This window comes from Brachyistius frenatus, unplaced genomic scaffold, assembly GCF_029030835.1.
Source record: "Brachyistius frenatus isolate BFR_SWC_R1_liver_20210118 unplaced genomic scaffold, ASM2903083v1 Contig_3, whole genome shotgun sequence".
Taxonomy (NCBI): Eukaryota; Metazoa; Chordata; class Actinopteri; family Embiotocidae; genus Brachyistius; species Brachyistius frenatus.
This window is the reverse complement of record NW_027210602.1, coordinates 8,326,367-8,348,207: the sequence shown is the minus strand read 5'-3', so window position 1 is coordinate 8,348,207 and position 21,841 is coordinate 8,326,367. Positions and strand designations below refer to the sequence as shown.

General features: G+C 40.0%; 1 protein-coding gene across 1 annotated transcript in view; it reads left to right on the top strand.

Annotated features, from left to right (window-relative positions):
- igsf9a (immunoglobulin superfamily, member 9a) overlaps positions 1-21,841 on the top strand; it is a 51,967-nt gene that overhangs the window by 17,254 nt on the left and 12,872 nt on the right. The window contains exons 4-13 of the mRNA XM_069705258.1: positions 1,734-1,880; positions 4,947-5,095; positions 7,273-7,384; positions 10,214-10,355; positions 14,028-14,173; positions 16,902-17,044; positions 18,641-18,781; positions 19,256-19,372; positions 21,304-21,454; positions 21,730-21,841. Of these exons, the coding sequence (XP_069561359.1) occupies positions 1,734-1,880; positions 4,947-5,095; positions 7,273-7,384; positions 10,214-10,355; positions 14,028-14,173; positions 16,902-17,044; positions 18,641-18,781; positions 19,256-19,372; positions 21,304-21,454; positions 21,730-21,841 (1,360 nt within the window). The remainder of the gene's footprint in view (positions 1-1,733; positions 1,881-4,946; positions 5,096-7,272; positions 7,385-10,213; positions 10,356-14,027; positions 14,174-16,901; positions 17,045-18,640; positions 18,782-19,255; positions 19,373-21,303; positions 21,455-21,729) is intronic.

Below are 21,841 nucleotides of genomic sequence, written 5' to 3'. Positions count from 1 at the left end.
ACGACCCTTCACTTTTCTACGCTGTCCTGAATATAAAACTGTAATTAAAGTAGTTGAAACTGGCTGCACCTGCAGCAGCTACAACAGTAACATGCTGCAGTATTAATATTGTAATGATGTCATATATGAGAATATATCAGTCAGAGGAACCAAAGCAGTAATTTAACTTGAATACTTTAACTACATTTTGTAGTTACTTGTGTGCTTTTACTTAAGTAGGATTTTTCATGCAGGATTTTAACTTGTAATGGAGTATTTTTACAATCCTGTATTAGTACTTTACCTCAAGTAAAGGATCTGAATACGTTTTCCACAGCTGCTTGCAGGCCAGTCAAGTTGCTTATACTGCAGCATTAATTGAAAATGTATTAAAGGTTTTAATGCTCACCAAATCTGATTTATTCCACTTGCTTACTACTCAATGTTAAAACGTTGTCCTTCATTTTCTTTGCTGACCAGCAGTGAGTTTGACTGAAAAACACAAATGGAAATGTTGTTGTTTCATTTACATCAACAATGCAAAGCTAATCTCACATCATTTTACTACACCCATGATTTATTGGCAGACTGACAACTCACTTAAGCCTTTTTTTCTTTTTTTTTCCCGCATGAGTGCACTCACTTGTTTTTACACTGTCAGACATGCACAGCACAAACACGCTGGCAAAGATTACAATGTTGAGACAAAGACACATTTCCTCCGTCTGTGTCTTCTGTTGTTCGACTGGCTTTGCACTTGCTTTAACTTCCATTCAAATCTCTTGCAATCATGCTTTTTTCAGTTGTGGTGATCAGCCCCGATCTTATTTTCCCTCCAGCCCCCTCCTCTTTGCTTCAACCTGATGCCTCCACATCCCTTCTATCAGCACAACCTTTCCTCTAAGGTGCTGTAGTGACCTATATCACACTGAGCCGGTGAACATGAGAGAGAGGAAAAAAACTGCCAGGGGTCAAAGGGTTGGATTTTGAAATGTACTAATCCCCGGAGTGTATGCTGATGTGTATTTTGCTCGACTTTAACCCCCCCCCCCTCCTTTCCCCGTGTGGATTTAGTCCCCTTCGGCGGCATTGAAAAGTAAATAGGGTGTGTTATCGCTGCCAGCATACCTTACTCCAACTTCCTGTTTCTGTTTGACTGTCAGGCCCATCCCTCCCTGCCACAGCCACCAGAAATCAGGGGCTCTGTTAATAATTACCATCACAACACAGGCTTCCCAGTCATACCGCGCTGCCACACTGCAGTGCTGTTTACATGTTCTCATTTCGGAGACGGTGCAGAGACAAGTCTGTGTGTCCTTAAATAAAGCTTTCATTGACAGCTTCTCTTTCGCCTCTCTGTCCCACGCTGTCGGGTCACTGGGCAATTGTGTGTCTGCTAAAGTGTGAAAACAAGATGGACACAGAAAGATGCAGACTGCAGGCTGGAAAAGAGAAAGGGCTGATGTTGTGAGCCACACTGGCTCAAGGGAGCCGTCACCTGGCAACCAGGAGATCAGATTTCTAAGTTTGTGTGTATGCTGTGCTTTTTGTGTGGATGTGTTGCTGTATGGTTTTTTTCAGGCAGCATTTGAGGACACAGTTCGTTTTCTGCTCAACAAAGCATGACGCTCCGATAGTTACACACAGCTCAGGACAACGAGATGACAAGTGAAGTCAGCATCACTTGCATTTGGCCTCTCCCGTGTTCCTCGTGCCTGCCCTCTCACCTTTTCACTGGCACTGTGTTTCTGCAGGGAGGGTGTCTCTAGTACGAATCACCGCCCTGAGGCTGGAGGGCCTGCTGCTGGATGACCAGGGCTTGTACGAGTGTCGAATCCTCTTACTGGATAAACCCACAGATGAGCTGGGAAATGGCACCTGGACTCTACTCTCTGTAACCGGTGAGGTGAATGGAGTGTTGTGTGTTTGTGTGTGTCTTTGTGGCTGTTTTCCAATTGGATTAGAGTTAGCTCAATAAGACAAATCAGTGATCCAACTGCAAACAAGAGGACAGGACATAAACCTATTTGAGCAACAAATATCGTTTGATCCAGAGGATTGACCTCACCCAGAAGATTTCTAACCTGACTTCTTTTGTTGTGATTGACGCAATCACAGCAAAAGAAGTCGTAGACGTAGACTATTGGAGCAACCCTTTAACCAAATACCATTGACCACCATATGCTGTAAGTTGTGTACTGCAACTCTACAACCGCTGCCATTGTTGGAACTACACTTAGAAAAAAAAAGAAGGCTTGACTTCATTGACATCACGCTTAGCTACCCCTGCTGGTCACTGATTGGTCTGCCCTTCAGAGAGGCAGGGCAAACCTTAATGTGAGCAGTGTTTCCACACTAAAATCACAGCAAAGACGGAAGCATTTGAGCAAGCCAGGCAACAAGTAGCTGCTTATGTACAGAACAAAATCTTTTCCCTTCAGCTTGGTTAACTGCCTGTGGTATTTGAATATCTCATAAATTATTCTTAGTGTTTGCACCAGGCCGCAGGTTTGCACCAATCAAATACAGCACCATAATTGGTAAGAAACCATAAACCCATCTCGAGAGAGTACTGATCTAGGGGGCGCTGTCACGGCAGAAAAACAAGTAAAACCTCATGCATATTCAATTTGTGATTTTATTTTTTATTTTTTTCGTCATTTGATTTATTTGCAAAACATGGATTTCAATTTCAGTTCGACCCTTAGCTGCACTTAAAATCCACTTATCCTGAAATCATAATTTTTTCTTAGGTAATGGTATTTATATATATATATATATATAAAAACAGACAGCAGAAGAAAATATTTTGAATGCTCCAGCTTTCATTGTGTTGATCCTCTGTTTCAGTTTGTTACTTCTTAACATGAGCCACAGTTCACATTTTAATCATTTATAGGTTAGAAATTCAAATGAATGTGTCTGTTTTTCTGCCTCATTAGGCAGTTCACACTATTCGGATGTGAACTTTTAACTCTTCCACACATCCGGTGTTTAATTTCATTTACCCTTAAAAGCCGTGCTTAAACGTCACAACTTTTGACAGGTTCAATATATATAAAACACTTATTTAAACTTTTGAAAATGTTGTTAAGAGCAGTTTCAAAAAGTGTCTGAACTCTCTGTACAGATCAGGTAATTTAGATAACTTTTGACTTTCTTCACGCAGGTTTTGAAAAGAATGATCGCTGACTAGAGTTATCGTCATATTTATTGATAGCTTTAAATAATAAATCTAAATATGAAATATGCATCATTATATTTTTTGTGCTTTGAAGTTTCTCTGTATTTTGAAAACCCTTTGCTGTGATTCCATGCACAAACGCACCGAACAGTGCGTATGAGCGCGCCACAGATCAAAGAGAGGCGAGACAGTTTCAACGAGCTGGTGTGTGTGAGCGTCAGCTTAGATGTGGGAATGATAATAGAGTATGACTGTGTACTTTAGGCCTGACATGCCCTGCAGGTATGCTCTTCACCTAGCTATTGCACTCTTCCTCAGCACATGGGACTGTCAGTGGCCTTCACCGGCTGGACATGCAAAGATAAAAGAGCTCTGTGGTGAATATAACATACAAAACATCATTAACGTACAAAAGCTTTTGTCGAGGAGGTGAGTAAGAAAAACATATTTATGGTTATTTATTATAAAAAAAAAAAAAGAAGAAGTACAATGGGGATATACAGTAAGTCCCGAGAAGTTGCAAGTGGCTTGTTTATGTTTTGAGTGTTTGCAGACATCAAAAGAAAAAAAAAAAAAATCTCTGGATGCCCTTTGATGAGATCTGAGACTTAAAGTTGCAGCAAAACATTCACGTTAGCAGATCTAAAAGGCAGCGTTTGTAACTGACATTTTTGCTTCGGTTTGTGAAATAATAATGCGTCTTGATGTCAGTAAACTGCACACAGGCTGCCGCTGTTTAACAAACAAGGCCGAGCTGCTGTCATGCTGCATGCAACTTGATTAAAGAAAACGGGGACGAGAGAGACAAAAGATTAATCGTCTGCTAGTCCAGCCTTTCTGTTTGTAGTTCCGTTCATATCGCTGTTGCTTGGAAGACAGTGTCTGCCGAGCTTTATAGTTCTCTTTGAGAATGAGAAATAAGAGAGCGTCTGTATCAGACATCTGGAGTTTATTTTTTGCCGAAATGGAGTCAATCTGTTCAGGTGATTTGTGTGCATCTTCATAAGGTACTTTCCTCAAATGGAGATGTGCACGTGTAGTTAAATTAGCATCACAGGCCTCCGTTTGACACCAAATACAACGCAAGTTTCTTTGCTAGTTTAATAGTGAAGTTGTCATTTTCCTACTCAGTGCCCATGTTGTTTGAATAGCAAATGTCCTTGCACCCATCTGAGCACACATGCACACGTGTTCAAATGAGGTGTGGTCAGGTACATTGTTGGTGCGTTGCTATCTTAAAGCAGCAGAAAGCCATGGCGCCTTTGATCAACAAAAACCTGGCCTTAAAACACCAGTGCAGTATTTTACCGTTTTATTATTTTCTGGAGTAATACATGGTAATACTCACCTACCTGGCAGGTGCACTACGAGCAAATACTCTGTTAGTTACACACACAGGGATATGCAGAAGTGTACAGACATGGAAGAGATTGAAAATAAAAAAGATTACAGTGTCAAAGATTAATATTGCGAACATCAATCTGCTCAATTCTCAATTCCGGGATGATTTCTTTTCGTTCCTACTACTTGGCAAATCTGTCATTGTAATAGCAATAGATTGAAGGGTTTAATAATGTCACATCCAAAATGCACCTATAATTGATTCAGAGACTGAGTGCAACCTATTTGAACCGTGCATCTAGCTTACCTTGCGCTCAGATTATTTCCCGTTAAATTTGTAGAAGTGGATTTGGACACAGTTTAAAATGTTCTTGCCCCGTGTGCTGTACATTGTGCACTTAGATTGTTAATATGAAGTCCTTCATGTTCTTTCTATCCCTAGCTCCACCCACCTTCACTGAAACCCCGCCTCCTGTGCTGGAGCCTCTGGTTGGAGGTCACCTTTCTCTTGCCTGTGTTGCCATCGGCAACCCTACTCCGACCATCACCTGGCTAAAAGATGGCATAGTCTTTCAAAGGAAAACTGATCAGGTATGCGTAAACTAATTGTGTAATGCATTTATGTACAATCTGTGTCTGTAGAAAACGTTACTTGTATATTTTTGCTTTCTGCATGACATTATTAAGTTGTTATTCCTGATGCACCAGTGCATTTTACTGTTTACTGCCGCTGGCCTCGTGTCCAATCATTAGTCCAGTGATCCCAAACAGGGGTAATGCTTCAGAAGGTCATAGGAGATGTTTACTTGGCTTTCAAAAGAACAGAAAAACTAAGTTCTTTGGTATTCTTTCATTGTTTGTTTTAATTGTTTTGTGAAGTATTGAAATATTTGCTTTTAAAGTGAAAAACTGAAAAGTTATTTTTTCCATTAATCAACTGTTTTACTGTGACTGATGGCACATACTTTTCTGCCATCACTACAACACTGATTTCCGTGCTCATTCTGTGGTTTGAAGTGGGCGGGGCTCTACTAGAAAGAGGTGATGTCATGTACTTCCATGCACCGATGAGGATTTAGCCACATTTGAATCAGACTCTGCGTTCCAATATCCTTACGACCATACTATTTAGTATTCCAGAAAAAGACTTAACAGGAAGAAGGACAAGAGGCATTAAAAGGAAGCGTACTCATTCCAAATCGCATCCTGTAGGAACGGATCGTGATGGATATGACCAAGAGGGTCAACGTTCAGGGCGTATTGTTATGATGAAGTAGTACGTCCCAATTGTATACATACTACATCCAACAATACGTACCTTTTAAGGGTAGCTGCAGTACGTACTAAGGGCCTGATTTACTAAAGGTTTGCGTGTGTAAACTCCACACCACCCGGAAACAAATATCCCAGCAGGTTTACTAACGATGTGCAGTGGGGATTATGTCTTTCAAATGTGCAATTTAACACGTCCATTTTGTGTGTTTGCCCTCATGCGTATGTAATATTGGGCGTTTCTGCTTGAAGTTGCAAAATACTGGGAGGGAACATGTGAATAGAACAATTTAGCACCCGCAACGACAACTAAACCTGAAAGTAGAAATAGGAGAAGTGATTGTTGTGTATTTTAGTACGACTGAAAGGAACGTATTAATCTGATGCACAAATCTGGAGAGATGGTTGCTCTTATTGTGGTGAGAAGGAGACGCAGGAAAACTAAAGAATACGTTGAGAACGTGGTTTTACACATGTGGAAACATTTTTGAAGTGACAGAGGAGAAAATTATTCAGACATATCGTCTGTCCAGCGATGACATTTCTGAGTTATTGAATGAACTGAATGATGATTGACAGCCAATAACAAGGAGGAGCCACGAAATATCAGCAATGTCAAAACTTCTTACGACTCAGCATTTTCCTGCCTCTGGGTCTTTCCAGCGTACCGCTGCTTGGATATCCCGCCCAGTCCTGTTATTCAGGTGTGCTGTCACAGGTACTGAATGCGATGTCCCGCAGAATTCACAGGTAGCTTCGTAAGGTTCACGAGCACTCATGAGGCACTGATTGAAACTGATTCACCTGTTCATCACAGAAAGATCTGGACCTGCTGATCGGTGTTTGTTCCACCGTCCCTCCTCTTTTATTTGCCGACGTTTTATTATTAAGTCTTTTTTTTGCCTTTTTGTTTTTCCCACAGTATTGACTTTCTTGCTAATAATCTCCTATATAGTGTTTTGTTTTTGTTATATTTATATTTCTTAATTTCAATGGGATCAGATTTCCTTTTGCGGTCGCTCTGCTTTCCATGGCTGGAATCACTTTAATACACGTGAACCCCTCATTTAAATACAGTGATTTACACCTGATTTAAAAAAAAAAAATGTCCTAACTTTTGGAAGGAACACATAATTTAGTACCCTTTATTTAAGATCTTAGTAAATCAGGCTTGGAAAATTAGTTTTGGAAATGAGTTAAAATTGTGGTTTTTGGCCACAATCACAAAAGCTGTGTTTGAAAAAGAAAAATATTTCCAACTGTTAAGCATTGGCTGGAAATGTTCACTTGGGGTTGTGTGGTAGTCAATAGCACGAAAGGACTCCACTAAATGTCAACAGGTTCTGGATGTAGATGGCTGGCAGCAGAGTGCCCAACGTTTTGCACATGCAACGCTTACTTCTGTCTGTCTTCCTTTATGTGTGTCTTTCATATGTATGCATCCGTAGATACTGTTTGCATCCATCCACCTTTATCTGTCATGTCATATTTACCAGGATGGAGTCTTATCTCTGCGAGCAGTGAGCATGCAGTCAGCAGGACAGTACACCTGCCACGCCTCCAATTCGGAGGGAAACGTGACTTGCGTGACAAAAGTGAAGATCAAAGGTCAGTTGTTGCCCAACAGTCTGTCTGTCTGTCTTTCTGTCTGTCTGCCTGCCAGTTCCTTCAGTCTCTGTGATGTCTGTGTGCCTGACTGGCTTGAAGCCACCATCATTTACATTTCTGTTTCTCCCTCTTGCATCATGCGACGAAGCGGCAACAAGGAACGCAAACTGAATTTGACTCTTATTTTGTCGCTGTGTCAATATTATCAGTGTCATGATATGAGACAAGACATCATCTGGGGTTTCGCAGCGTTGCCTTATCGTGATGAAGCTGTGTGTTTTTCTCAGTTTCAACGCTGCAACAGAGACGTGGCAGTTTACTGAGCTTGTTAGGCTGCAGCAGCACACTGAAATGAGTAATGCCTCTGTTTGGCCATCAATATTAACATGTTTTTTTTTCTAAAATTATTCCTCCTTGAATAGAAAATATAAATGTTTCCTGAGGTATGTGGTCAAAGTGTCACAGTGTATAATGTTTTCCATTTTTCCAGCTGCTCCTACAGCCTTGATAGATTCCCACAAGTTTCCAGGTTGCAGATTTACAGTCCAGTTTAAGGCCAACTACATGTAGAATATGCAAATAGGCAACTCTGTATCATTGGATTACACCGACACACTGCTGCATAAGACACTGTGGAATTTATTTCTGACTTCTTCCCATACTCCTACTCCAACTCCTACTGCTGATTTTCCTCTGGAGAACCAGGACTCATTTGCAGCGCCTGCGCGCAGGGAAACATTTTGATTTTGGCATAAGGTCTTTTCGAGATTTCACTTAATTTTGAGATCTCAACAGTCTCACTGGTCACATTTTTTTGAATAATAATCACCATGAGCACACACCGCCCTAATACTGTTAAGTCTAAGTCACATTATCTAAGCTTTGGCTGCATTTTTCTGCAGCGTTGCCACGTGGATGGATTGCAGTCGACTAATAGCTGATCTGGATGAAGTCAGTCTAAAAGCCCTAAACTCTGAACTCGTGGATATATCCATCATGCATTTAAGATGATAAACCTGATCGGTAATGACTGCTGTGGAGATTATGGGGTTGTTTATACATAAAACATGTGGCGTGTCAGCGTTAGCTCTCTGCAAATAGCACACGTGTCTGCACGGGGTTGGCACGGCAGAGGGAACAGATGAATGTGACATCGTAGTGGCGTTCTGCAGCCGCTGTTTGTAAGTAGTTTCAAGGCAATTATATTATATAGTTTTGTAGTAGTCATGGGACTATTGTGTTTCTAATTTTAGTGAGTTCCCATTGCCACGACACCTTCAGAACCGATAAGTGAACGTTTATCTCGTTTACATCGCAGAGAAAAACGAAGTGTTCTGTACCTGAACAGACATCAGACAGGGACAGACGACCGCTCATACAGAACGGAACGCATGGATTTGGTCCAAAGACGAATAGGGGCAGACAGATTCTTTTTTTTTTTTTTTGATTAAATATATTTATATATAACTTAAAGCTGTAGCCAGATGGACAAGTGTTTTTATAGCCAATGATGTGTTCAGGGGGATTTCTTTTCTTTCTAAATGGATCCTAATCTCCATGAATTTGTTGTATTTCCTGTTTTACATAATATTTGTTTTACTATACTTTGATTTTCGCTGTAGGCTAAATTCCTATTTCTATATTCCCTTCAGTTGTTTTTTCTTGTTTGTGTTCATTCAAATCCAACATCCTAAAACCTAATCCACCGCAGCTCTATGTGGCACAGCGTATTTTAATTTCATACCTTTTACCTCTTTATCTCTTGTTATTACCCTCACCAGGATACACTGCAGGAATATTTCTTTCTGATATACATTGCAGGGATATTTTGCATCACAGAATATCTCCATCTTGTTCTTATACCGTGATGTTAAGTTGGTTTAGTTTATTTCTTAGCTGCTGTCATAGAATGTGAGACAATTTCATATTGAGGCAACACCATTATCCCTCAAAAGAGCAAAGCTCTGGTCGAGCTTTATGTCTTTATGCAGTATGTTATTGATGTGCTACATACAGTAGCGTTCCAATCTGCTGCAGCTCTATAGCATGAAAACAAATCTGCATCCTCTTTATTGCATCTTGGGAAGTTGGAAGATACTAAAGGGTAGAGCTGATTTTATTGAAAGGGGAGTATTGTATATAAGAAATGACATTAAGCTGAATTATGTCTTGTATTTGTAAGAATGTATTCTCAGCCTTTCAGTATCTTTTTTCATTTGTCAATTATAGCTCTTAACCAAGATCTTCTTCCAATTTGGTCTGTCCAGTGGAATTGTCATATAATTGTGAGCCGCTTTAAAATTAAAGGCCAAAAAGATACATACTGTAAATCGGGGGACACATCACAAAAGGTGAAAATAAGAAACATGTTGTAACTGCTACTTCTGTGTGACATTAGTTTGTTCAGCTGACTGTAGAGGGAATTTGACCTAAATATTAAATTACCAAATGTAAGTCTTAAAAGAGAAGACATACAGTAACTCTTTTCACATAATCTGCCACACTGACAGTTTCTTAGACATCTGCCATCCTTCATTTGAATTATGACAAAGGAACTTTTCATTCTGGTGGCAGTGATGCATTTGTTGATAAAGTATTTTACTCTTAACACACAAGTTCAGTGTTTTCAGTGAGTGACCACCCTTTGTTGTGCTGCTGTTCAGAAAAACCTAAACTTGTACTCATGTACTAGTCATGATTGAATGCTAATGGAAAGTCTTTTGAGCTATTTTCGGACTTTTTATGTCATATTATCAACAGATGAATCAGTAATGATAAAATCATTTTTGTGAATTAATTACATGCATTTTGTAACCTGCCTCTCTCTAGGTCCACCTGTCATTCTTGTTCCTCCCAAAAGCACTGCTCTTAACATGTCCCAGAATGCACTTCTCCAGTGTCAGGCGGTGGCTGACCCCCCCAACATGACCTACGTGTGGCAGAAAGACGGAGACAACGTCCATCACATCGAGTGAGTGCAGTCATCACTCTTTGTTCATAAAATACATAAAATTAAAGACAATCAGTAAGAACAGATCAACTATTTGATAGAAAATTCAGAAAAGTTTTTGACATCTTGTTCGACAATAACAAAACAAAAGCCTGTCTGACATGTACACATGCGTGGGTACACCGACTGATTTGATGACATGTGTCGAATTTTCTTCTAAAGCCAACGCCTCAAGTCTAAAGCCAAAGTAAGTTGAGGGAGTTAAAAACAGGTGCTCTACCTGCTCTGCTTCAGGCCTTTAGGGACTTTATGGTGACCGACGGCCAGATTTGAGCTATTTTTGGAGTTAAATGGAGGACACCATGAGAACACAAATTGTACTCTTGAAATTTACAGTAAGTTGGGTCAAAATCCATCAATTTTATATGTTTTATTACTCAATTATTTACCACACACTCAAAACCCCCTGCCCTCAGGTATGAACAAGAGGGCTAGGGTCACTTCTTTTTATGAAAATCAGATGTTGCAGCACTCTTTGCATGATGGAAGTCCCTCCATGCATATTTTGTTTCCTGTAAATTGGCTAATTTAGCTTGGAAAATTTGTTTTTAACACTTAGCTTGCAAAATCTTGAATACACTATAACGATGCCAAAGAGGACTCTCTGGAGAAATACTAAACCCCTCCATAAGATTCTGGTACTCTTAAAGACAGAGTGGAGTGTTTGTCCCCTGGGAGGGACGATGGTGATCCCTGCTTTGATAGGCACTAAAGGCAAAGGGTGCTCATACAAAGTGCAATGTGCTTTGCCTCTGATGTCGCGATCAGGACTCCATGTTGGTCATCAGTCGCGGATCTCCTTATTCTTCGTGTTGCTGAAGATAGTTCTTAATGCGTCAGAGCTCATTATCGTGATGCAGAATGAACAGAACTGTATTAATGGACATGATATTATTTTTATATTTTCACTTCGAGTTAACATTGCCTGCACATACCATTCTTACAGGCCAACGCTGATCTAAAAGCCACGTTAAAAAGCTCAAAACTGAAAGGTTTCTTTGGTAGATCAGAACAAAAAGAGCTTTGCAGTAATCATGTCTCCCACTGATGAAAGAAATAATGCTTTATTCATGCGGTGTCTGCCCAGGAGAGAGCGAACCGTACATTGGAAATATACAACAGATGATAAAAGGTAGATTTTTTTTATTTATTTTTTGTTACCTCAGATGTCAAATTAAAATTAGCATAAAAAAAACACGAAAGTGCTTGCTTGGGGCTTGACATTTTGTGCCTGGGATTTTAAGAGGAAGCCTTCTCTTTCTGATTTTCACCTTGATGTTCTCTCTCTATGTCTGTTAATCAGCACAGAAGAGGGGAACATCCACACCAGTGTGCAAGTGTACAGTTATGACATGCTGTTATGAAATGTTAAACATAGCTATGTAAGGATTTCTGTTCCCAGTGGCAACATGTCTGAATGACACGTTTACTGTTGAGTGCACCTACAAGTTAGAATGGGCGATGTGGGAAATATCCAGTGCCACATTAGACTTTATATCATTTTATGTCCTCATGTTGATTCAATTCATAGTAACAATATACAATAGCTGATATATATTGTTGTTTGATAATCTATTGTTTATTAATTCAGCAAATGAGCAAATTAGTACATAACAAGTCCGGTGAAGGCGCGCCACCACACTTCTTGAAAATAGATAAATGTCACTGCACAGGTCTCAGTGCTCTCACCAATCCTGTTTCCAGCAGCAGCACGCTACCTGCCCAAACAGCAGACAGCCTATTGCTGGTGAACTTAATGGAGCTCTTAGCAGCAAAAAAAAAAAAAAAAATTCTCACGAGTTACAGTGTTATCGAATATTGGACATAAGTTCATCAGCTGGATTATAATGAAGGATAATGTTGCTTTGTGTCTTCTGGATTTGTAAATATTTCCCAACCACTTTATAAGGCCAGGAATTTGCCATGCTACATGTCTGTTAGACTGTTTTTGACCTCTTGCTTCCCCAAGCGGCCTAAAACTAAAGTAAAGCACACTTAATGAGGTCAATATATTGTTCTCCAAACAGGTACATATAAGTCCTCGAAACCTAAAAGTTAAGGAGAAAATTCAGATGTTATAAAAGCTTCTGTTGTGTCACTTTAAAAGGAAAAATAAAATTGGCCTGAGACTGTAAAGCAATGAATGAGCTTTTCTGTAGGAGAGGTTTCACAAAAGCTGTGCTCAGTGCCAGGGAGAAGATCTGAGTGTGCGGGGAATGGTTCATGATTGCCAGCAAATCATCCACCAGACAATTGAACACTCTCTTAAAAAACAGTGGCTGGGAGAGGGTCAGTTGAGCAGGTGGGGGGCTTAATAGGCATTACTTCTCCTCTCGAGCACTTCTCTATCACATTATACTTAGGTTAATACTCAACCTAATTTTGATGAAGAAAAAAAAATTCAGAGAGGCTTTTTGGAGCTGATACATAATGCTGTTAACAGCTGAGTAGAGCACACAAGGATTATTCTGATTATCTATTACTAATTTTGGAAAATGAGCTCTTTAGTAATTGCTTTGTTAAAAATAGTGAGGTGTTCTTTGATAATGCCAAAATAGACCTGCTGTTAGTTTTCCTCAATTTATACCCGGCAACGCTTGCATCCACACACAAAAAACAGTAAACACAAAGTACAACTGAGGCTCATGTATTTGGTCATAAACTTCTGTATTAGACATAAGGGAAACATGGATGTAACTATTGAAAGAGAAGGCAGACTATCTACTGAATTCCCTGCAATCCATCCCGCAGTTAGTGAGATATTTTAGTCTGGACCAAAGTGGAGAACCTCCTGCTGACAAGATATCACCACATACAGAGTCATGCTGCTACAATTGCTAAAATAATGTGAGGAATCACATATTATTTCATAAACGTAATCAGTAACATTCACTTAGAGTCATGTTTGTGTCCACCTGATAAATGTAAGTCCAGCTTTTACTGATTTTTAGCTCTAGTTTGGTACCCATTTGGCTCTTTCAGATCCAGTTTTTTCACCATCTTATCTTCTGTTTGTCATAAATGAGCTTGCTGAAAGAAGCTTTCTGAGACTGAATGAACCCCATTATTTTGGTCAAAAGCTGTAGAGCTACAGAGTTGTTAATAAATATTTGTAGGCATTGACCCATTGGTCATTGGATTCATTATTAATATAAAACATTAGTTATTAACATAAGTGGAGCTTGAATAAGCAAAGCATTCATTGACACAGTAGTGATACGATATATCAAGGTTAATTCAATACATACATCCTCTGACCTGGGTGCTAATTGGATCGAGGGTTGTCCCACAAACACATTTCTTTAAAGTGGATATATATATATATATATTTTTGTGAGCGGCCCTCAGGTTTTCTATCTGTTTTCTCTGTAAATGTAAGACTGTATGAAATGAGTGGGCTCTCCTCTTCCCACTCTAACTGAAATGAAATGAAATATCCTTAACCTCCATCTGTACAGAATACTGAATAACTCACAGAAAGAAAAAAAGAAAAAACAAAACTCCTACACTGTTGATGTTCTGAGAGCCTGTTTGACTCGACTGGAATGTTTGAGCCGAATTACCTTTCTCTTATTCTGAAGTCGCCTCCTTGTCCTTTACATATTAAATAATTCCTATGTGTCATTTCTCAAGGTCTCTAAAGTCACGAGTGAAGATAATGGTCGATGGAACTCTACTCATCTCCAGACTCATCCCCGAGGATTCTGGGAACTACACTTGTGTGCCAACCAATGGCCTGCTGACTCCACCGTCCGCCTCTGCCAACCTCACAGTGATGCGTAGGTTTCTGTTTGTGGTCTCTGGTTGTAAGACATCAAATATGTATTTCTAATTTTCCAGCACTTTATGGTTAAACTGTGAGTATAAGAAGATATTTTTTGTGTATGAACATATCATTTGTCAAGTGCTGTGTTGTTGAAATTCACAGCTGAAATATCAAATGATCATTGATATAGATGGATAATTAGTTATCAATATGACTGCTGTATTTCAAAACTTAAGGTAACTAGGTTAGATTAAGATAGCTTAAACTCTCCCACATCCAAAATACTAAACAACACTCAGTAATTTAATACCAGGTTGATCTCCGTTTCACTCATAGACTGTATATTAAAATGGGCGTAATCTGAAAAGTGAAGCCAATACAGAAGTGCCTTAAAGTGCAGAACCACTGAGGGCCACAAAGGGCTGCCTCCAAAAAAATCTCTGGCTCCAACGTTTCTCATTAAATACAATGAACATTGTGACATGCACTAAATTCACTCCTTGTGATCGGTGTTCTGATGGTTCTTGTGAAAAAAAAAATCTGTACGCGATTAGATATTAGACTTCAGAGAGCTATGTCTGGGGCGTGTCTGTTTGATTAACATGCCTGAGGTGCAGACAGGTTTATGTTATAAGTTTGTGGGCGTGACGTCCTTGTGGTCTCAGTCAGATCAACCCCTTGTTCCTCCCCAGTTTGTCCAAATATGGTCACTTCTCCCTCCAAAAATCCAAGATGGTGACAACCAAAATGTCAGACTTAAGGCTTTAAAATAGCAGTTCACAAACCAAGTGCTGACGTCACGGTGGGTTGGTACACAAACATATAACGGTTTAAAAGATATTCTGGCTCCCCCTGAGGTCTGAGATTGAGACACCATTAAACTCACTGGGGAATTGACTTCATTGGCGGACACGGACGGGATCCGGTCACGTGTGGATATAGCAGATGGTACACAGGGAAAATTAGAAACTACAGCGATCAGGCACTTGTATGTAATTTAAGCCTAAATGAGCCCCAAGATAATTCAGATTGGGATTCCTGTCACTAATTCACATCCCAGTATAAACAGAACAGACAACAACATACCATCATCTGGTAACATAACTTAAATAGTAGTAGGATGTGTTTTTGGCCTCTATTCCAATGCAAGTCCTTCATTATTGGGTGTCTGCCAATAACAATTACGATTTACTTCTTATCTGATTTGCAAAAGGCAGTGTTTTGCACACTGCCCTTCGCTAATGGGAAAAAGTGAATTAGAGTTAGAGTTTAGCAAATTAATGTATTTTGCCAACCTCAGGGTCACAACTTGGAGTCCTAACTAATTTTTCACATCCCATGCACTCTAATTCTCACATTTGTATGCAATGAAATTGCTGTCAGGGAGAGAAGCGCTGCAACACCATCAGACTGAGGTGGACAACACACAATAATGAACAGAAAGGCCCAGCATTTCGATCAGCTTTATTTTAATCAATACGGATCCATTAGAATATGCCCTGATCAGCTTTGTTATCAATCCTTAGGATCTGGCAGGTACAACTCTGATAAATGGATATAGTTAAGTCACAAAACACCTTAAAAATACAGGGAGGAAAATGAAAACAAAGGATAATTGAATTGGCTGCTAATATGAATCAACATATCTCTACCTCCCTCCGGTGGAGGTATACAATGGAAATATTTGAGATGCTGGGTAAACAATGTGTTCTGAAATGTTATATATTTATATTAAAAATGGAAGGAAGTGTGCAGAAATTTTAGATGAGACATAAAAAAAAATGCACTGGATTGAGCAGTAGTCATGGTAACAAACTACACTGTAAATTACCACACTTTCTGCAAGTGATGTGTAAAATTAAAACTATTAAAAGGTAGTTTTCTCATTTCTTCTGTTATTTATTGATGAGCCTTTTTTTAAGATTTTGAAAATATTGGTTTCTTTTTATGTACAGCAGACATCACAGTGCACTTACAGTGTATTTGTTGAGCCTATCCTTGTTATTTTCCTGAAATGAAATACTTGTATATTTTTTAGTTGAAAATGAAAGTTCCTATTGTGTGTTTTTAATTTTGATGGTGGGCCTGTTTTTTCTTAGAAATACAACCTAACCAACATTGGATTTTTGGGGCCGATAACAAGTAAAAACAATCGATAAATACTCCAAAATGTGGTTATCAAACACTTGTGGCAAAGATGTGTATTGGAGGCAGGATATATTTTACAGTTTAATGATACACTTTATTGTCCAATATGGCATCAGTGCACTGGAACTCTGAACTGGAAGGTAATCATTTTAAATAGATGTACATTTTTAAAAGTCAAAGGAAAATTTCAAAATGATTTCGAAAATATTTTTCTGCATCATGTTCTGTAAAAAAAAGGTTTCACATCAGCGCATGTCAGACAACATATAGATATATCTGTGATAGGCCAATATCAGCCAGTAAAATTAGCCAACTACTACATCAGTCGGGCTCTACTAATAAATGTTCCTTGATTAAATGAGAATTAATTTCCTATTAGCATTTTGGTCTTGCTTGATACATATTTGATCAGCTGTAAATACTCGTAGCCGTTGTTGAAACAGAAATACATTACAACAACGGTCTGTTCTCAAAATGAATCAGAAGTTGGATTTTCATTCGCATATGTGCTTTTACGCTGTAAACAGTAAACTGTATCTACGTGATGGATGACATCACAAAGTAAAGCACTTTTATTTCTAAACTCTTCTCAGATGCAGCCCGGGCACTTCAGATGCCCCAGGAGACATACCTCCCCACAGGTATGGACGGTGCAGTCTCCTGCCCAGTGGCAGCTCAGCCTATGCTGCTGCGTGTGGATTGGACCAAAGATGGACAACCACTTGACCTGTCCTTGGTAATAACAATAATGAATTCCAGTTGGTGTGGCGCATTTCCGCTTAAACTGCCAAACCTTCCCTGTGTGACTAAAACTCACACTTCTGTCCCCAGTTTTGTGCTGTCAAGGCTACTCTATTTATTGATTCCTGGTACTGCAAACCTCACAGGGAAACAGTGGCTGAGCCCATACATTTTCTTTCAGCAGAGACATGTCCAACACCGCTGCAGGCGAAGCGACAGCCATCAGCGGCCCATCATGCAAAAGCTTTTATAATGATCAGCCCACTCAACTTGCTCACAGAACAGCAGACACAATTTTCTTGGAATCACAGTGTGAGCACTGATGTAGACATTATGACATCCTGTATTTTTTTCCAACATTTTAATAGGACATATTCTCTGTTCACTGATATGAATGTCCTCTCAATTTTCCAGGTGCAAGGCCATTCAATCACATACATTTTAATGGATGGGGGTAATGTGTTCAGTCTTAAAAGCTTTGGAAGCAATCCCCAAGGAATTCCTCACTGCCCCTTGCTCTCTCACTTTTTTCCTTCCACTTCAATCTGCTGCTGACGTCATTGAAGAGATGAGTGAGGGAACCATTATAGATGAGGGGGAGGTGATGGGACATTCCAGCATTTTTTAACCTTTGTCTTTCTCATCTTTCCAGGTCAGAAAATCATATTTGGCCATATTATATATATATTTTTTTCCCTTTTAAAGTAAGAGCCCTGGGCTAGCAGCTTCTAAAATAATTCCCTTTGTTTTGCGTGCAAACGTTCCACCCACTTTTCTCTCCTCCCAATGCCACATGCTGACTTGACCCCCTCCTCGACACTTTGGTCTGAGCAATGGACATGTCGGGGATGAGCCGCGCCACAGGAAATGTGATAGATTCACGTAGTGCGGGACGCAGGCGGTGGCATCAGGCTGTTTTTCTGCCAATCATTCCAATTCAACCAAGGATGTCACAAGCTCTCATACCGTAGTAATACTTACTCACAGCCTCATTCTGGGGAGTATAATAGCAGTTTTGACTTCATTAAAATGAGTGTGAACCTTTTGCACAGTCAAAGCGCAAAACACACCTTCCACTGTGGCTTAATGGGAAAAAAAGAGGCAAGAATATTTTGCTGCTTTTAATGCAAATGCTCAACAGAGCATCTCTGCTATGTGTGTTTGGATTCACTCAGAATATTAAAGAATAAGCTTTTCTAATAAGAAGAACAACAAAAAAAAATCACTATCTTCTCCAGGTATTGTAGATATAATCTCGCACAACTTGTGACATGAATCCATAATGCAGATTTTTAGAGAACTTTGGAAGTAATCTGCCCAGTGGGAACTTAAGTCCTTACTTATACTGTAGGACTGAAGCAGACAGATATCAAAAACATTATTTCTGTAAATCCTTCAAACACAGCTGAGGAGCTCATGTGTTGCTTTGGAGTGGTTACAGATTCCTTGCCTTTTAGCTCTTTAAGCTTTCTTCAGTTCCATTTTAATATATACATATTTTTGCCAACAACCTTTTATATCATTCAAGGCTGGGCGTGCCAGTTCCTTTCTTTTCTAGCAGAGTAATGTGAGGATTGTGCTTTTCTTTCAGTATCCAGGATGGACCTTGAAACCTGAGGGCTCTTTGTCCATGGCCACAGTCAATGACGATGCAGCAGGCGTGTACACGTGCACTCCCTACAACAGCTACGGCACCATGGGTTCATCCGGGCCAACCAATGTAATTCTACAGGTTAGTGTGTACTCCAGACACATTAGGGAAATACTCTGCATTACATGAAGCTATTGTAATCCCAAAGGCAGATTACATTTCATGCACCACAAACACCAAATTGTTGATCCGTCATGCCCTTAAGGCTCAAAAACAGCCACTGAATGTGTCCTTCTAGTTCTACAAAAACACTCTGTCTGCACTCCTGTGAGTGTATTTTAACCAGCCCACAACTGCATCTGTCACAGCCAATTAAAAACTTAACAGGAAAGACATTTTATTGACCTTTTCACGCCGACATGTGAGCCCCCTGACATTAATAGAAGTCAACTCAGACTCCTGACAATGGTGGCACTAATGGGGAGTTAATTGTGTGGCTAATCCTTTTGTTATTAAGATAATCTTGTCCAAAGCAGCAGTAATCCAGTCTTAAAATCCATTGTTGGCATTGCAGCAATCTCCTTGATTCAGCTATATTGCTTTGGCAATTTGCAGGACCCCCCATCATTCAGTGTTGCTCCGGAGAAGCAGTACAAACAGGAGGTTGGTAGAACCCTGCTCATCCCCTGTCAAGGAAACGTGGACCCAACAATTAAAGTGACCTGGAGCAAGGTAAATGACTCACTACAGGTGAAGCTGTCCTGTTTTATTTATTTTAGTGGAAATGCCTGCAAGGATATTCACTTTTACGGTTTCATATTTTTACCTCACTTGGCTCCTGTTAAACATGTTGCAGTGACAATTTGGCACTATAAACCTGTGCTCGCACATATGTGCACATATTCTACTGTACATACGAACAATGTATTTTAACTGGAACATTTCAGTTGTTTCATGCGTTTCCTGAATGCCTTTTTCTAAATGATAAAAAAAAAAATCCCCATTCCAGTCCCGGTTCCATTTGACTCACGATGACTCATCCGACACTCGGGCATGTATACATACATTTATCCAATCAAACGTGTTTTGGGGCGACTGGATAAGCTCTCCCATATTGTATAAAACTGCACTTGACCTTAGCTTGTGGGTAGTAGTCGCTGGTTGATTAATACCATGTAGGAGGTGTGTGTTTTGATAAAAGTTGGCAAAAACTTTGTTTAGGTTTCCAGAGGAGTGTGTTCGTGGTCTGATTTATTCATTTCTACCTCGTACGCCACCTCCTCAGCTAAGGACCTGGGTGAAGGAGGTGTGGATGGATGCAAACAGTCCTCCACATCTCTACGGTTTATTGAGCTGTAGTCACTGAGCCAGCCCACTTTGGAGTTTTCTATTCAAGTCTGGAGGATTTGATCAAATTCCCTGTCAATACAATATATTCCACTGCACTTGGAAACATTGTAAATCACATTAGTAGGCTATTACAAATCCTATCTCCTCTCCTTCCACTATGTCTTTTCAAAATCCCTGTTGCAATGGGAACCAACAACAACCTCCGAGCGGCAGCGTACGCTCTGAAAAGGGCAAGTTTTGATGATCAGGCAATGAGGAAGGCTGGCTTGTTTTTTTGGGGCCTTTTGCTGATATCTAGCCATTTTAAAGTCACCAAAACAAGTCCCCCGTCCCGATACTATTTTACAAAGCAACCGTTGCTGCATCCTGGGCTCATGGCCTCCTAAGATGATTAACATTAGTGTAGAGAAATACAAACAAACCGGTGCGGTTTTTTTTTCTCCCTATACAAGACTGAAATATGGGTGGAGCTGGACTATTATCCAGTGCTGACATAGCGTGGTAAAGATAGGTCTGGCTATGCAAGGTTCCTCTAACTGCTATTTCACAGTAAATCTGAGAAGTAAATACACTTAAGGCACTTCACACAGCGACGCTGTGTGATTGTGGCCAGAAAATGAAGCCCTTTCAACCCACTGAGATCACTGCATCAGTGTTTGTCTTCCATACCATAGAGATTTAATAACCTTTTAAATCTACAACCAGCTTTTTATCATGGACACGCTCACTTCCCGAAATCATAACATGATTTAAAAAAAAAAAAATGCAGACTAACATGTAGTGGGACCAGTGTCAGATGTAAGCGACTACATATACTGACTGAAGTTCAGCCGAAAGCTACTCTTTAACATCCCTCGTTATTTAGTTTCACACCCAATCATCTGGAGAATAGAGACAAAATAAAATAAAAGACAGCAAAAAACACATCAACTAAAATATATATCTTAATAGCCTCCCCAAGATGTGAAAGGTACACGCACGTATGACCGGTGTCGAAGAAGCAGGTCATATGACAAACAGTCACAAAGTCCGATAAATGTAGAAGGTTGAGGGTGGTTGGATGGAAAAAATACACAAAGGAGACCAATTCTAGGTATGTCACGTCAATTATTTAAAGTACGTTATGAAAGTTAAATACTTTGTTATGTAAATTATTTACCTAAAATAAAATCATGTTGACTTCAGCTTTCACTGGTGTCTGTTAGAAAGCTGAAGTCAACCGGATTTTCTTTAAGGTGTACCTAAAATTGCTTAGTTGAAATTACAGAGTTGAACCCAAACCATGTGTGACTTTTCCTGGTATTTTTTGGCAGGTTGACCCGGCGCGGCGCATTTCTTACTCCATAGAGCCCAACGGTTCTCTGCTGCTGCAGCCTCTCATCAAGGACCACCAGGGGTTGTGGGAGTGCAGCGCCTCTAACCGTGTAGCCTCGGTGAAGGCCAGCACACAAGTCTTTGTTATGGGTGAGTTCTATCAGACGATAGCACAACAGCCCAACGATTACATGAGCTGTCCACATTTATAGGTTTTACTTTTTTTTTTTTTTCTTAAAATTGTCTTTACTGTGTACCTGTGTGAAGCTCTATTATACCCAACACAGGCCGGATGCCTGTGCCTCCACGCCGCCTCCGATGGATAAATGTGGTACATCTAGAGATGGCCTCTAAACTTTTGCTGTATCAGGTAGTTGAAGTGCTGGCCCATTTCCACCAACTCCTCTCCTTTCGCTCCATTACAGGAACCAGTCCCCATGCAGCTACCTCTCTGTCCGTCTCTCCAGGGGTGAGGCAGGCCAACATATCCTGGGAGGCAGGCTTTGATGGAGGATCAGCACAGACATTTTCAGTTTG